Genomic DNA, 17,873 nt, shown 5'->3' with positions numbered 1-17,873 from the left:
CTTATCCGTTTGCTACAGGCTACTAATGATAGCAGATAGCTTAGGGATATTCGTACAGGGCTATGAGGTGAAAATTGCAAGCCGGCTGAATTCGAATAGGGTGACGCCTATATCGGGCTGTTTGAAATCATTAAATATTACGGTGTTGGCCCGAGGACAGTCTTTGAGGATTAAAATTATTGGCAAAAATACAAATTGCCAAGCAACGAGCAGCAAGAACTTAGTAGTAAGTAGAGTTAACGAGCTCGTTTTTCATTTCCAACGCGAAATAAGCGGTGCAGAAGTGTTGCCGTTCCGATAACAAAACACATGATAATACCCATCGTCTGATTCAATACTAATGCATCTACGTCCTTGTAGATTTGTGACATTCAAAGAAAAAAAAACGATCACGATATGTTTCCGTCTTGAAACGCAATAACAGAAGAGCAATTAAAATTAACACCGTACTAAAAGAAAAAAAACACTTGGTACGTACATTTGTTTATTAGCGTCTTCTGCTCTGTCAATGACGCTTGAGCGAATCTTTAGACCAGCACTTGTCAATACCTGTAGATGTTTAGATATGGGTTAGAAGAAAAAACTTGTGACATTGTCTTAGTGTAAATAGAGAACCAGATGCTTTTCAAAATCGTCACGAAAAAAAGTGAGAATTTATTATAAAAACCCTCCGTAAATATGGGAAATAAGGAAACAAGCATGCTAATTTTCTTTAGGTCTACGACGCTAGGCCTTTCGTGTTTTACAGTCTCTAACGTTATCCATTTTCCCAGTGTTCCCCGTATGTCAAACTGCTTTTGCTTTGCATCAGTTCTAAAAAATCTGGCTATTAAAAAATGTAATGTTTTTTCACATAAAAATAAGCACAGCGTTTCACTCAACAAATGAATCTTCTATGAACTTGCCATCATCCTCGAGGACCTGGTCCGCTGTTCCAAGCGGTTTGTTTGTCGCAAGAACTTTCGAGTTTGGTGTTAAAAAATTCTTCCAGCCAGCTTTTGGCACTGTTTCAATTATCGAGTATTTTAAAGAATTTTCCCCTGAAGTTCCTGCAACGGCGGTTTTAACGACCTCCGCTGTGTGTAGTCTCACATCATCGCTGTAGGAAGGGGTATCTTTATCTTTTATGCAATGAAACTGGGCCGTATACAGGTTCACGTTGATTGTTTTGTTGCCCTTGAGGCATTTACTAGTGTGTAAGATCCTGCTAGTCTCGCAAACGTAAATCGTCGACATTTAATAATAATAATAATCGAATATTCACAGCCAATCTCTCGGCGAATCAACTTTAAGCTTCACAAACTTTCAGTGATCCTTTCAATTATAGGGCCTTTGGTGGATGTGGCACAAATATCCTTTCTGATGTTATCAATTAGATAAAATAAGGTAAATCAATAAGATAAAGTGAGGATGAAGAAAGATTTGTTTCTATTCAAACGAAAGATACATCTTTGCGACCAAATCCCTTTCGCTACTCAACGCAGTGATGACTGACTTAGGTGCTGGCAGCCCTATAGGAATGAACGAACTTTGTTGAAACTACGGAAAAACGAGCATTAGAGCCAAGCATTTTGATAGAACAACGATACAATATGCAATTTATGACTTGCACTAGCATAGATATTGTTATATGGTGCCGATACTAGCACGACCAGCTTAGAACAATACATAATATGTATAAGCGTCGAAACGCGCGCCACGACATGGCTCCGTTCAGTCATTTGTTCCACTATCGTAATGAAGGTAAATATCGACAATCCCTTGCCAGGGTAGGTGCTCGATGATGACCTGCTGCTAGGTAACAGGAGAACGAAGCGCTGAGCAACAGTGATTGATAAGAGACGGCTGCGATCAATCGCCCGGTGCAGATTGATTAAATACGACCGATTCATCGTTTTATTACGTTAGATTACTGACTTCTGACATTGGCCTGTCATAAAAACTTGATAATAATAATAATAGCAGTTATCGTAATCATAATTGGGTCATATATGAATCGTGATTGCATGTATTGTCCATGAATGCAGCCCGTTTGGACGGCTTGTTTTGTTTTCGTCTAGTACATCGTTAAGCGTCATTTCAGAGCTTATTTGGTTGGCGTCATCGAATATATAACCATACTTAATACGTGCAAAACGTTTAAAATTTACTTAACCGTTAAAAACAGTCATTTTCACAGGGAAGATGTCAGAACGTTCGCGATTTGGACTTTTCTAAAAAACAATTTATAAATATGTTTATTTTGTCGGAAGTACACCAGTAGAAGGTTTCTATGTTGGATGTCGAGATGGAGTTATATGGGCTCCTAATGATTTGGTGCAAAGGTGGTTGTCTTCCGAGAGAGGCTTGTGGTTATAGAAGTGAATGATTAGGGAGTCCGTGATTATGCCAGATCGAAATTCATTTGGAATTATAGCAAAGTGGGTTTCCAGCCATGCGTCGTACCCGACCTAAGCACGTTTGGCGTAATCCATTGCTAGTCGTGATGCACGACCGTGACTATATGAGGTGTGAATAGGCAATACTATCCGGCCGCTCTGTCAATAATACTTCTTTAGAAAATAGCCATCACGCGAAGTACATGTGACACCCTGCGCTCGAAAATTCCGTACCTTAGTTCAGCTTGACACAGAAACAGGTATATAGTTCCGTTAGGCTTACAGGCTGGCTTCTTTACTCATATTTGACCCGGATCCCTGTTTCATTTCTGAAGTACACCGGCCCATAAGCTTCGAAGAGGCTCATGTACTACTAACACAGTGCAGTAACTTTCAAAGAACTCGATTTATATTAGGAAGGTGGAATCATAGGACAGGTGAAACCGTGGTACTCAATGAGTTACTGGGTGTGATTTTTCTCGCGATACAGATTTTTTGCCCTTCTAAGTGGTTCTATCGTTCCTTTCGAGATATAGTGCAAAGAAAGATTCAGTAACGTACAAATGAACATATTTGATAGTACACATTTTCAGAAGCAATATTCCGTTGTTTAAAAAATGGTCTGATTTATGTTCCTAGTGCTCAATGTAAGGAGACGGAAACACACGCCCGCTATATAGCAGTTTTCTAATTAATTTTAATAAATTTCTAATTAGAAAAAAAGATCTAGTACTCGGCCCGTATTCATAGATATTGTTCGGTAATTTTCAAATAGTAAATTCTCAGCGCATTCTATTCCTTCGGAAGAAGACTATCCGTAAACTAGGTAAGAAGTCACTACTGTAACTTGGTCAACGTATAAATTTGTTCTCCGAAGTTACATAAATAAATTGAAAAAAAAGGCATAAAAAACTACTTCTGTTAATAACTAACTAATTTCTAAAATGATTGATTTTATGATCTGCGGACAACTTTCCGGATTGTTCTCAAGTGTGCGTCCACTATATCGTAGGAATGGAGAGAATATTTGGCATTATGATAACGCATATACAACGGTGTACTTACTATCATCGACTGATCATATGTAATTATATGTAATTATTTAAACAGCTTGGTAGATATTTTTTTTTGCAAATAGATCTGTTTAGCTAGAGTCAACACGAAGGCGCCAGCAGAAAACTCGTCGTTTTACTTATAGCATTCTCTCGTTGATTTCTTCGACGAAAAAATTAGGGCACTACAGGACTAGGCTAGAATGGTACCCGCTACCATGAATAATAGTTGGTAATTAAGCTAAGCCTCGTTATACACGAAAGATACAGGGACATCATACGTCAAGCGTGTCCTATTTAATGCAGGCTATGAACAATAGAGCTATAACGTATGCCGCCACAACAAGCGTACAGAAAAAAAATATTAAAATAAAACCTAAGACGCTTTTGTTGAATAATTAAGTGTTTATTTCTATACTGGTTTCTTATCCGCAACAACAGGGCCCCGGGCCCCTATACACTAAATGTAAGTGTTCCTTATTGGCACTTTTTTTTCTCTATAGCTCTCGCATCGCTACTGTTTATAGGTTTGCTATTCGAAAAGGTTATATTCTAAGTTACTGTTCAGTTCAAGCTCATTGCCTTAGAGAGCTTCTTACTTTGATAATATAAAAGTTAGGTATTCGTCAAGGATTCGAGCCGTTGCACCTACGACCTCGCTGAACGCCTTCAAAGCACTAGAAGGCCTATCAGCATTATTGCACCTTTTTCAGTCCCTAGTAGAACTCTTGCAACGAAGTTTTTGTCGTCTTTTTCCTGTTCCACTGTATAGAAACACCTTGTTTCTTTAACAGTGCTCATTGGCCACGGGTTAAACTATCGATTTCAGCTAACAGTATTCTGCATATAATCTCCGACGAAGACAACTACTAATCGGCGCTCCTATTTTGAAAATGAGCCGTTTGTATCCGCCATGATGGCTCTTTCTATTCAACAACCCATAAACGTATGCCGACTTCCAGCAAATCAGAGTTCGTCCCAAACATCCCGTACAAATATTATACACTATTTATTTATGTACGTGTACATTTTTTCCGTCAGAACTGGCCATTACCAACGCACCTTTGACACTTAACGAGCAATCGAGAACCCCGAGTGTCGCTGGCTGTAGACGGCTCTCTCTCATAACTAGGTCGGGACGCGGCGAGGTAATCTTGAGGTAATACGGCAGCTATCCTGTAACTATAATTTGACGACATCCACCCCACCGGTGATACCCGACATGGATGCGGACTGCGCCAAATACCGAGCGTTCGCGGTAGTTATAAAAAAGTAAATAAAACAAAAACGAGAACCTACCTTTATCTCGCTGAGGATGCTGCAAACGAGCTGTAGAAAATAAGCTCTCGTTTACGTTCATGACAATGGGGAAAGCTCAAAATTGCCATGTGGCTATGGTTCCGGGATGCCCGTTTCGTTGCAGCAAGTAAATTTTGCACTACCGACCACTTCGAGGCGGCCTCAACAGATGCCCTCTCCACTGAAAATAGAATTATAGAGGAAGTAAGATATAAAAAAAAACTCCCGGGTTCGGTAGACCTCTGGGTGATGGACAAAAGATACAAAGAACATTTAATAGGATTGTTCGTTAACTAAACTGAAAAACACAGTTTTTCCTGAAGGGTGACTTTTCTATAGCACAAGGGCACTATTCAATAGCAAATAACTGTAGCAATGGAAAAAATACTTCCATGTGGCTACGGACAAATACACACAGATATGAGGCATTGAAGATATGTTAAGTTCCCGTTATCTTATTGATGGTGATGGCGTTTTTTCGGGAAGGTCCAACAGCCACTATGAAAGGGAAAATTTGTGCACACCAAGTAAAATAATAACAATATGAAAATCGGCGGCAGGTTTGTGCGTTCGAAACGCTTGTAACAGAATTTTTTTTATTAGAACTAGCAAAATCCTCCTGCGCCAACGATCAATTCAGGACAAGGTCGTGCCGGGGTGAGAAAAGCTTGATGAGCTGATATGCCTAGCAAGTAAGATAACTAGGGGCCATATTATATTATCAAGAGACGCAAGTAATGAAAAATGTGCATCGTTGCCATTGGGACTTGTGCCAGTATTTCGGCTTGACACCAGTCTCTTTCTAAATATTTGGCCGAGCATTACCCAGTGTAGTAAAGAAAACCGTCTACGCTTCACCAAGATAGTTGAAAGCGCCCCTCGAATTATGTACCCCGGATTTCTGTCGGTAGCAGTGAAGCGTCGTTAAAAACGCTCGACTGCTTTATGCTATTATATAATATCTACTTTTGGCTGACACACCGAACTCTAAAGGCCTTATTAAAAACCAGAAATTTTCCCTAGATACCATAGACGAAGACGTCTGACATTAGCCTTTCGAGTTACAAATGCGTCTATAGAAAATGTACTAAATTTATGATAACGTATTTGGCGGTGTTAGAGTAGGTGGAAGATATTAAACACTGCGAGTATCCATGACTTCATGCATAGACTGATTTATTTTTAGCAAAACTAAGAAGTACATTTATTTTTGCATGTTTATCATAGAATGGGGATTGGCCATAGCTGATACACTCGGTTTGTACTCCGTTCTGTTGAGTACAAAGCAGGCGTGAGTGTAATAAAGTGACCTTAATCTTGTTTATCAATTTAAACAGAGTAAATCCAAATCAGTCGGGAACAAATAGCGGGCAGCAAAATCCAGAGGGAGCGGGAACAAAAATATATCATGCGCGCCTAACCTAACCTAACCATAAAGTCTGACCTCTAATTTTCATGCAACATATAAGGAGCCAGCTTGTGAAGGGAAGCCTTTGAATGTCTGTACTTGTTATTGTTCAAGTGTATGGTGTACATTGCAGTATCAGCCCTGTATTCTGTGAGATCAGCAGTATGAATCTAGAACCAGAACTACTTTCTATGTCAAGATATGATCCGTCAAACGCGTTACGGTAAGCCAGGACGACTATGGATTTGGCGCAATCGCCCTACGAAGAAGCGATGACCAAAGAAGCAGCTGTTGCTGCTGCTGCCGTCGTCGGCACTAGGAATTTTCGGCGAATTTTTCCTTTGGCGGAGCGCTGACCGTTTTTTTCTGGCCATTTTTTAATAAAAGGCATAAATCCAAACTAACGCAAAAGATCGCCTGTGCGACAGAAACAGCATTAGCGGAGTCTCATTCGCCGCCAAAGGTTAGCTTCTTAGCGATTTATTTATTTAGCTGGCCAATAGACGGACACACGGGACTTAAGCCGGCGTTCGAAAACACCGTAAGGTAAGCAGACGTTGAAGGTTCTCTGCTCTGCTCGATCGAGGGATGGTCCAATGAAGAAACATTACGACTTCTGTAACGACAGTTACTAATGGTAGAACGATGATTACTTCGACAAATAACTATTATATTCAATATATAGACAATTCGCCGTAGAATTAATGTCGTCTAACGGCACACATGTGTTTGTCCGGCCAGTTCTTCCGTTAAGATTAGACGTAAATCGAGGATGTTTTTAGCGTAACGTACTGCATTGATCATAACGATTGCATAACCAGTACGTCTAGATACTTTGAAGACCTTGATGCTAGCGGGAAAAAATTGTAGCGTAAGCCTTTCGTTTATACCGACATGCCAGTGGCTATCATCGACAAAACCTACTTTTCCGCCGATTTGACGCAATAAGTGGTTGTTTTGCACACAGATGTCGCTCATGCGTTCCGGGAATATGTCTCTGGCTTCGATGACAGTTTCTCGAATTATTCGATAGAGAGAAAACCATATGTATATGGACAATCTAAAAGGAAATATTGGCCAAATAATTGGGATTTGTGGTCGCATTAAAATTTGGTTGGGATCTTGCGAAGTGAGCTGGCACCCAAATTTGGTCGTCGGCAAAATCTGACAGAAATCATCGATTTTCTAACGATGTTTCCTATGTTGGGGTGTGTTGACGTTTCGTGACTCAGTTTTGGGAGCGATTATATCTGCATGCATTGCCGGGAGGACTGCCCCTGTGGGCAGCGATGTCCGTTTTATGAATGTGTTTGAACTTTTTCTATTATTATTATTATTATTATTATAGTATTCAGAGTAGCAAGGCGTTAGAATAAATAATGCGGAGCCTCTCGCGGGCTAACCAATCGATTCACTTAACGCAGAAATGGGGTCAATCTGAGATTACACAGATCCATATTTCGTTGTCGACCAGCAGCTCACAAGGTGATGCCGTGTATTATCTTGATTCCCATTTGAATAAGAAGTAGATCATACGTTATAGGTAATCGTACGCTATGCATACGATGTATACGGCACGCTTATATGGACAAGAAGAGATCTGGCTAGAACTGTAAAAAGTCGCAGTTCTATTGTTTGTTGCCACCATTTATCTTGCTGCAGTTTCATCAGGTGATCATTGTATCATGCTTGTCTAAATAGTCAGCAATATCTACATCCAGATAAATCACTACTAACAGAAGAAGGAGCAAGCTTTCTTAACGAAATTATTTTGTTTCTCTAGATTGGTCACCAATAATAGTCGTGGCAGAAAATATGGGTAAGGCCACTTCGTTAATTTGTCTTTATCCGCAATCGATATGAAAAGTACTTGCCCCCAGCTATTTTGCCTTCGGTGGCATCACTCTGCAAATAAACATTTCTGGCTAACCGTAAATTACAGTTTCAATCAAGTTTGACAAATATAATGAAACGCGCTACGCGCCATTTCTGTCCAGTTGTACGACTAGGTTTATCTGTGTTTTAAAGGAATGGCTTATTTGCAATCTAACATACTTCGTAGTAGTAGTATACAATTTATGTAGCACGAAAAACTATTGAGTGCGCTTAATTAACGAACGTTATCGAGCTACCTGGGTCTGGCCCAAAATGAATCCACCGGCCCACGCTGTGAAAATATTGCCGCATTGGTTATTAGATGATCTAATAGAGTACAGCCTCTTATGGAGTCCCTCAGCGTTTTTGAAGCCGCGCATACGGAAAGATATAGGAACAACTACAAAATTACTTGCAGATAGCAACGTAACGGAAACGAATCATCCGGCCTTTAGTTCATCGAAATGCCGCATATGAAAGTTCCCCTACACTCGACTTTTTTTTTTTACTATATTCTTATAATTTCATCCACATGTTGTTCCGTACACATATGTACTACACTAGTTGCCATATCAAATGTATGCGCATATCTTATTTGGAACGCGGTCCCCTTACACTAAACATTTCAACGTGTCCCAAAAATCTAGCCTTGCTGGTTAGAAGTATAACCCAAAATACATTTCACAATAAACACGAGAAACTTATGTCCTTCGCCGTAAGTTGGCTCATGTATAGACTTATGACGTCGTAGAAATTCTGCCGTTTTGGCTTGCCGGTATTAAATTGCTTGGTCATATTCCGATGTAGTGTAAATTTAACCATTAAACCGCATAAAGATCAGAGAGATTTGGTTTTATTATAATGTTTTTTCTTATGAGCAAAACGATATAGTCGAATGTTATCTGCGTTCACTGTGGGCCCGTCATCTCGTTATTGAGACTTCTGAGATAAATGACCTTTACGAGGTCTGAGGCTCGCTGACTTCTCTGAGTCAGCTTATGCTTGAAACCTTTTTTGGTTGGAAACTGGTCTGGTAGTGGACCACGCCGTGGTTGCGTGCGAAAGTTATCCTAACTGGGAGCCCTTTTGCCAAAGTCCGTAAATGTAGTTATTAAGTGGTCCACGTTTGTGTTGTAGTTACGAACGTTCTACCTGGTTGATTATGGCGACCTCGTCTCAATTTGGCGTCACGAAGTTCCAGCAGTCGCCTGTGTGGTAAATGGCATATTCAATGAGAAAAAGTTGTAATTTTATCTAATTCGGCCTTTCACTCCCTCCCAGCATCAAGGCATCTCTGTGAAGTATGTGACATCGCTCAAGCTAGTGGCGTCTAGGCGTATGTTGAATTTCTGCTGTAAAGCTGTTGCGATTACGCGATGCCTCCTTTATTTAACATCTGTCTATACTTCAAACAGCACATTGGCATAGAGCGTCAGTTGATGTTATCCTCTATCCACAGAGTGACAAAATCAAGCATCCATCGAAGACTGTTGCTTGAAACGTGAAGCAAATGGCCTTCAGACGTACCGAGTTGTTCAACGTCAGGACGGACAAGGCGCGTGTGATGGAGACCTTTTATGCGAGGCAAAAGTAAAAGAGCCCGCTTTTTTCGATTCTATAGCTGTCAACGTTGTTAGAAACTTCGTCGCTGAAAGGGTCGTTCTTCGAAAGATATTTTCAATAACGATAATTCCATTTCGGGTTATCGTAACAAGTACAGGCATGGTTAATCTCATGCACGACGTATCTCGCTTGCTCTCCAGCAACTGGCATGTGCTGTCTTCGCAGCGCCATTTTCACCCTCTATGAACTTCTAAATAAATATCTATTATACAGTATATTTAACTATTAACGCGCGAAGGCAGCTATTTGAAAGCCAACTGCTGTAGTGGATTAGAAGTCTTCTCTCTTATAATTAGCCGTGATAATCATAAGTGATTGAAATTTGTTGTTGGAAAAATTTTCATTTAATTTCTTCATGTTAAGATATCCTATTACTCAAATTTAACTCAAAATAAATTTTTAATAAAATGCAACTTACAAGGTATCTTACGACCTGATGAACTCGAAATTTCCCACCGAGTTCGTGTGCGATCGTACAACCAAACGCGATTCATTTCAATATAGATTGGCGGATAAATTTAAAATGTTCAGTGTGAAGATTTTGAAACTGACCTTTTTATTTACCAGGATTTCGTTGTATGTAAAATACTTTCAAATATATATATACACATACGTTTCCTTGGTCGTCCCTCTACTCTATGGCCCCCCGTTGGGTTCCACCACGCGAAAGGCTGTTCGCTCAGTGAAGGAAACCCTGATACCTTTTTTTCGTCTTTGAATAAGTGTAGCTATCAATTGTGTTAGCTTCAGTCACCTGCCTGAACCCAAGACCGAGACTCGTTCGATTCTGTTCATTGAAGTCGAGTTATGTCACTTCCGGAGCCGATCAGGCCGAGATCGGGCAACTGTCGTAGCCTCTAGCTGACTATTGAGCTTAGTGAATGGTCTGCGTCTAGCGTTTGCATCACATGAGGGATTGTCAAACAAAAGGAGTTTGAGTACACATGATACCGACAGAGAGGAGCGGTCAATAGAGAGAAACTTATACGAAATATTTGATAGGGTTACCATTATAATCTTCGACTGAAATCATACGGGAAACGAGCATATGCAGTGGATTGAAGCTGTGTACATGGGAACATGAAGAAAAGTATACATTTATAGACACATTGAAGACTTTCGAGAACCAATTTTTTGACAAATAATGGCTAGTAGACGTTATGTTATGGACAACACCTTGTCAGGTTTAAAAAATAACTAGGGTTTTGCTAAATAAAAAAAAAAAAGACAAGAAAGCGGTCGATTCACATAGACGTGTCGGTGGCAACATGCATTTCTACTATTTTATATCATCGTATTGACGAAAGAATGTTACCGCGTAAATATATACATACACATAGTATATTTTCTGAAATGATATAGTGATCTATTCACTTAATGAATTGGTATTTTTGAGTGTTTCAAAGCACCCGCTTCCGACAGTCTCTAAAAGACTACAGAACGGTGACCGGTGAGCGCCCACCTGAAATAGATTGTGAAAGGATCGTATTGATCGATGATCCATTTGAAATTGGACAGCGGATAGCTTTCATTAAATTCAGGAAGGACACCTTCCTGAAGGTGCCATGGTCTGAGAATCTAGCCTTATCCATAGACCCATACACTATGAGCCTAAATAGGACCCGACAAGGTGGCCCTGTCGACAAGCTAAGTGACTTCTCAATGCAGAAAAATGCCAGGAAAGGAACCCGTAGGACCGTGACACAACGACGACCGTAACGTTACAAGCAACTTGCAAGTCTTCCGGTAAAAATTGTCACTTAAAAACTATGAAGCCACTACAACAGCAATGTAGGCTTCAGGCCGCATCGTTGAAAAACAATTAGGGAATAGAATTCGAGAAAACACCGCGTTTCCGTTGCAGCGAATGGTACGACGATTCTCGTGAGAATCGGTGTCTAGCCGACCCACCCGTGTTATCAAAATGGCTAAGTTGAAGTAACTGAAAATTTGAGCTCTTGAAAACTCGTGCAGTACGCTTCATTGGTATGCCCGTTTTATAAGAAACTTCTTTTACATCAGCGCAATACGTTTAGGCTTTAATGCGATACGTTCGCTGGTATGTCGTACTCTAATTAAATGTATCCTGTATATATACAGGAAATTGATTTGTCAAATGCACCAATAAACCGTCCTTAAAGGGTTGTCCCTGACTTGAATTTCTCAGAAACGAAAACGACGTCTTCACTATTATACTATCACCTGAATAGATCCATATATTGTCTTAGACGGCCTATTTAAATAGACTATAGGCCTGCCGTTCGGTTCTGCTGCCGCAAAGCTTATTCTCAATGACCGCGTTTTTTACTCAACTCGATTGTTCATACAAAAACATGCCGCATCCTTGGTTCGGAGGTTACTGAACTTGTTCTTGTTAGGACCTGTTGCAGTAACCTTACGCTTATTTCGCAACTTCCCTAACATAACGATTATTTTTCGGCTAACGGAATTCGATCGGGCTATCATCACAGGAGCCACATCTGCAGCCGTATGGCGAAATACACTAAATGACCAATCGAACCCGTGCGTATGTGCATGCAGGACGCTAATCGGCCGCGCGATAACAAACCATTACGTGGACGACGAATGACCCCTATATCGTCACGGGCTAGACCTGTTTTGGCCCACCGCCTCTGGACCCGCCTTCCGTGCGATTCTTCCTACAAGGTCGAATCGGAACTGTCGCTTCTATTCTGTACATATGCAGCCTGTAAAGCCTAGGAGGCAGAAACACATGGTTCAATACTACACATAGTCTTTCGCAATCGAGCTTCAGGGACCAAGCCAAAACAAGGGCGATCGTCAGGCCTGTCTAGAGAAGATTACAATTTTACAGAGCTGGACCGAGGCTAGCAAAGGTAATAAATGATTGATGATGACAGACACCACTTCAGCATTGATGGTCGGCTTTCGCTTTCGATGATTTGCATGTTTCTTCGGCTTTATACCATCAAAGCTGAGGTGAAGGCTCTCTTCGTCCTGTTCTGTTAACTGGGTTTCGATATATTGCGCTTCTCTGATTTTGGCCGCAATCGCCCATTGTATCCTCCTTTCGATTGTAATGTAACATTAATGAAATATGGCGGCGGAGGATGATCGGGCTGAACTTCGTGTTTTTGAACTATTCACTTTCGTTTCAGCTGAGCTACAGAGAATCACTGCGGGACTGCCGGATCGGCGAAAGGCAGTCGTTAGTCGTCAATCAGAGCTGAGAACAACAAGACGTCTGATCGGAGCTGCCTAACTTATTTGGAATAGATCGTAGTTTGTTTTTGGGTGCACAAGGTAACAAAAGAGAAATAAGGGGTGAGCTAGCCGTTATTTGCACTTGTTATGAAGTAGGAGTTCTTTTTTGTTATAAAGCAGAGGCAGAGAACAAGCAAAAACACGCATTTGATTGGAAAAGATAAAAAAAAAAAAAAAAAACGAAAAAAACTGCATGCATGTACGATGCTTTTTTTGTTAGTTTTTGTATTTTATAGAGAACAACAACAACAACTGAACCGTCCATTATTATTATTAAAAAAAAAGTATTAAAAATCAGCATTCTCATATCAGATACAATCTAATATTTAACTGAGTCGTTTACACAATTAAGGATACGCTGCTTTGCAGAAGAAGCCTTTAAGGTTGCCTTTAGAAAGCTGTGAAGGTGCCATTTAGAAAGCCTATATTTTACATCAAGTTTACTCTAAGTTTTTTTTTTTTGTTTATTACTTAGCTGTTTTGGCCAAAGTCGATGTTTCCCTCTAGATTAGAAGCTCCTTCGAGAGCTGGAAGCACGGGCATCGACTCCTTCGTTTAGCTTATAACCAATATCTGAATACTCTGAATTAAAGCTTGTTTACAATGAAAGTATACTTAAATAATAGGAGTTTTGCGTTCAGTAAATAAAGTAGGCTCTTTTACTCGGCAGTATGACTCAAGATAAAAACAAATTGTATATCTTACCACTTTTAAAATGGGTCAAAATACGCGGGAGCCTATAAGACCCAAAATTAGAGTTGTGCTAGACGAATGTTAATCCAACACTTTTTTTTATACATTTACGAGAAAGTTGTCCTGAGGCGTACATACTTCTTTTCTACACGGCATAATATTGCGTGCCAATGGCGTCTGCTAATTACTGAGTGGTAAGCCGATCTGTAATTCCTCTACTTTACAGTTTTTTTAATAGTTACTGCTATAGTTTTTTTTTAACCCTTAAGGCTCATAGATGAGTCCCGTTTGCCTGACTTTGCCAGTTTGATATCCCTTGTCTTTATATTGCAAACGATAGAAATTCCAATAAAAAAAAATAATGAGTGAGAAACGCATAGAAACTGTAGAAATGTGTAGCTGACCACATTCGTCATCTCAGTATACGGATCACGTGTACCAAGACTTTAAGGACCGGCCGAACGACACCAATAACAACACCGGCGTACAGAGGACTCACCTACTCACAGGCCTGCTGAGCTCCTGGACACAGCAACTGCAACCATTAACTTCGCAAGCCGCTCAGATTATCGGGACGCCGGGCCAACCGGCCACACTATTGCAGCCCCACCATCGACCACAGTGGGAACTGATTCTCGAGTCACCAGTATCTACCGAACACTGACCCACTTTAGCGAAATTGATGGGGTTTTCGGTCGCTTTTTTAATCTTTCTCACTCGCATGGAGAGCAGATATTTGGTTGAAGCGGCAGGACGGGATGTATTCCGAGTCTTCATAGACTCCGTGATGAGCGTTCAAAAACGCTATGAGAAAAGCATGAGGGGAAACAGGCAGGCAGTCAACAATAATAGAAATACAATACAAACAAACCCTAACACACAAATAGACAAACATACCGCTCGAGCATTGGCGTGCATTGAATGAACATCAATACGAACTGCACCAATTTGTGCCGCGAGTCTAATGGCCAACGGACACACGAAGGCGAAGTAATGTAAACTCTGACAGAACTTACTCTTCAATTTCCCTTATGGAATTCAACTTCGAAAGCGAAAGAAAGCGGAAAGGTGATTGTTAAAATCCAAACAATGAAGTCGTATTCTACACAATATGCATTACAGCTGATCTAATTTTACAAACATATACTTAGCTATAATGTCTACCGGAACCGGTAGATACAATTCCGTAGTCAATGCGAAGCCTAGCTCGAATATATATAAACACATCAAAATCGGATAGACGTCTTCGAGTAACAATTTCAAGCCAAAAACAATCTAATGACTCCCGAAATTTTCTACGCTCTTGTTAACAACAATTGATAACAGTGTTTTGGAGAAGTATTCCTGCAGGTAAGGGGAAACAATTGCCCTGACCGTTTGTTCGCCTCCTAATGGTTAGCTAAAAGTGGGTTACTAGTGGGTTAGTGTTAGGGTAAGTAAGTAATAGACTATGCGATGTGGGTACTCATCATATACCTCGATTCAAATTAAATTTAGCAGATACCTGCTAAGATGCGTTAATTTCAATGCAGGATTATTGTATTTGCACATGTTTGTGCTGTCTCCTTTGTACATGCATTAAAAGTAGAATGGTATTGCTCTTGTAGCGTAAAAATATTGAAAAATGCAAAATTAAAATATCGTATCACAATGGACTGCATTTTATTTTTTATTTTATTGCAAATTAATTCGAAAAATTAACAAGAATCGTTGCGTATCTATGCATAGGAAATCGTTCCTCGACCGCGGCACTTCTAGAATTTTTCAGATAATGAACTTGGCACTTCTCTACCAGCCTTTGCATACTTTCATTTTAAAAAATAACTGCGTAAAATGTGCCGCAAGATATAAATGCTCGACATGTGTTACACAATGCGGTAGATGTCAAGTAAGTGATGGCAGATACTTGCAAAATCGTTCATTAGTAATGTCGTCGTTTAATTAGTAACCTGTTTTCGAACGATAAGGAGATAGCACAGCCCCCCCTTTTTTTTTTCATTGTTATACACGATCGATCCGTCGACAGCTATGGAGAAAAAACACCCCAGTTATTGGGTTTGAATCCTGGCGTCGTCCTTCCTCCAGATTTTCTTGCTGAAGAGATCGTAGAAGGACATTCTTCTTTCGCGAGTAACACCTTCTCGTCCTTTTTCTGTCTTTCTTGAAGATCTTCCTCAACCGGATTATGATTATCATCATATTCTTCATTTGAGGTTGCTCTTAATAGCTGTTCGTCATTATGGATTGTTGACAAAAATATGATACGTTCATTAGATAATGAATCTGACAAAAAGGATCTAGTGCACTGGTTCGTACCGTCGTTTCTGTCGCATTCAGCTGGGTTCGAACCAACTCTGGTCATTTCCTTGCGGAACTGTTTTAAAAACTGTGAAAGGTTGTTGTCATCAGCAGGATGAAGACAATTTGATGGCTCCTTATGGATTCTTCGTACTGCTTCATGCACGTTCATCATACCACCACTGATTCGTTTATTTTCAAAGTCTTTACGACAGTCTCCAACGGTAAGTTTATCTGCAGGTGCCGGAAACGACACGTACACAGACTCGGCCTGAGTAGGACGCAGCGGAACAGGCCTTGCTATTGGTAGAGCGGGGGACATTCTTGAGTTAACTTTATGTAAATATTCGTCGAATATGGTTCGAGTCGAATGGACCTTTTGTGAAGTTTTGAAAAGATACTGATTCTCGCATACCTTGTCACTTTCGTTTCGTTGCATTGTTTCAAACGAATTTTTTTCACCCGACTCGTAGTCTCGTGTAGGATCGGAGATGCGAATCGGAAAACTTGTAAGTTTCACAAACTTTGAACCATCACTCTGTAGTCACGAGAAAAGGTAACGCAAGCGTAATCGTATCAATCTGTACCAACAGCGTCTCCAAATGGAACGCTAACCGGAAAGAGCTCAATGACAAAAGTCGCCTGTATATTTGAACATCGTTCTTCTCTCAGGACCTCGCCAGGTGTGCGCCTATCCGTAGGCCGGCCGCGAATTATCTTCGAAATGTACAAAAACCACAGAAACCATTCTCACCGAACGAATCGCTTATGTCGGTCAAAAATTATATGGACCAACCTTATGTAAATTTAATTCGCACGTATGTCCCTTCCTATTTCCTACATGAACTCGAGCTATACGTGCACGTTCTATCCACTCTTATCAGGTATTCCTCAACCACTTACTCAAAAGCATTTTAACAACGACAATTACATAGAGTTTCTATAACAAAAGAAGATCAATTTGAAAGCGGTGGCCCATTCAAATAGATTGAGAAGTGCAGACGTTTTCTGCTGTACATCTTCACAAAAACTTTAGAATGTAGAGATCTGTCATACGATAGCTATCAGCTGGAACGCTACAAGCCGTTTAGTCGAAACGCAGGATTTCGATCGCAGTCTTTTGTTTCATATTGGTTATTAAATCTGCGCTATAACATAGTTATGCAAATTCGTGCTTTAATGCCTAGTTTGTGTCACACATTTAAAGCATCGCGAGTTTGGAAGATTAATATTTCGGGGTCGCCCAGCGTCATGGGAACGCGCCGTAACCAACACCGAAACGATTTTGTTAAAATTTTGTCTCACAGCGGTAGTCTGAGCTCACTCAGTGACTACGTACACTTTGGTACCATGCTATGTGTGTTATTTGATTGGGGGCCGTTACGTACACGCGTATCAAATAGATTAGTGGGTAACGTATTTGCCCCTTAATCTTTGGGACACGTTGTGATGTAGCTTGGAATCTGGGCATAGACAGATTTTGTTTTGTGCTGGCAACCAGCCGTCTCGGCGATATCAGATGTAGAACTAGATGCAGACGGCTGAACGTGAGGCGGATAACTAACTCAACAGGGACGAAAACTTTGGAAAATTTCAGTATGGAGGCATCGGGACTTCAAAGGCAAAGTCCACGAACTAAAATAAACGAACATTCTGCTGTTTCCAGTTTACTTGTAGACTAGCAAACATTAGATTAGGCTAATACTTATTTCTTATTATTGTATACAGCCAGCAATAGACGATGCTCATTGTGTTAAAATTAAATTCATTTTCGCGATGTTGTAGTAGTAATCTGTCTGCCTATTAAACTTCAGGATATGTGAGGTAGTCTAGGTTGGAAACAAGCGTTGACACGCTACGTTTCGTACTGAGAGCCTGTCGTTAGAAGAACGTAAAGACTCGAAAAATGTACCTTTTCCAAACCGGACGCCTTGCTTACCCGGTCATGTATATCTCTAACTCATTTTCAAGGATTCAAGCTAAACAAGTGCAATGGGATTG

At 40.4% G+C, this 17,873-nt stretch overlaps 1 protein-coding gene across 10 annotated transcripts in view; it reads right to left on the bottom strand.

The window, feature by feature from the left end:
- LOC111248935 (uncharacterized) overlaps positions 1-17,873 on the bottom strand; it is a 165,133-nt gene that overhangs the window by 142,391 nt on the left and 4,869 nt on the right. For 4 of the 10 annotated variants that reach the window (XM_086989120.1, XM_086989112.1, XM_086989114.1 and 1 more), the window contains exon 1: positions 4,730-4,887. The exons of 2 other annotated variants lie outside the window; for them this stretch is intronic. Coding sequence is in view for 1 of the 8 variants with exons in the window: in XM_086989110.1 (XP_086845236.1) it covers positions 4,730-4,790 (61 nt within the window). In the remaining 7 variants the exon portion in view is untranslated. Of the gene's footprint in view, positions 1-478; positions 550-4,492; positions 4,511-4,729; positions 4,911-17,873 lie in introns of those variants that run through there. 4 more of the 10 variants (XM_086989107.1, XM_086989110.1, XM_086989106.1 and 1 more) reach the window with 4 other exon arrangements.

The sequence above is a fragment of the Varroa destructor genome, unplaced genomic scaffold (genome assembly GCF_002443255.2).
Source record: "Varroa destructor unplaced genomic scaffold, Vdes_3.0 BEIS01000004.1, whole genome shotgun sequence".
In the NCBI taxonomy this organism is placed as follows: Eukaryota; Metazoa; Arthropoda; class Arachnida; order Mesostigmata; family Varroidae; genus Varroa; species Varroa destructor.
This window is presented reverse-complemented; position numbering and strand designations above follow the sequence as displayed.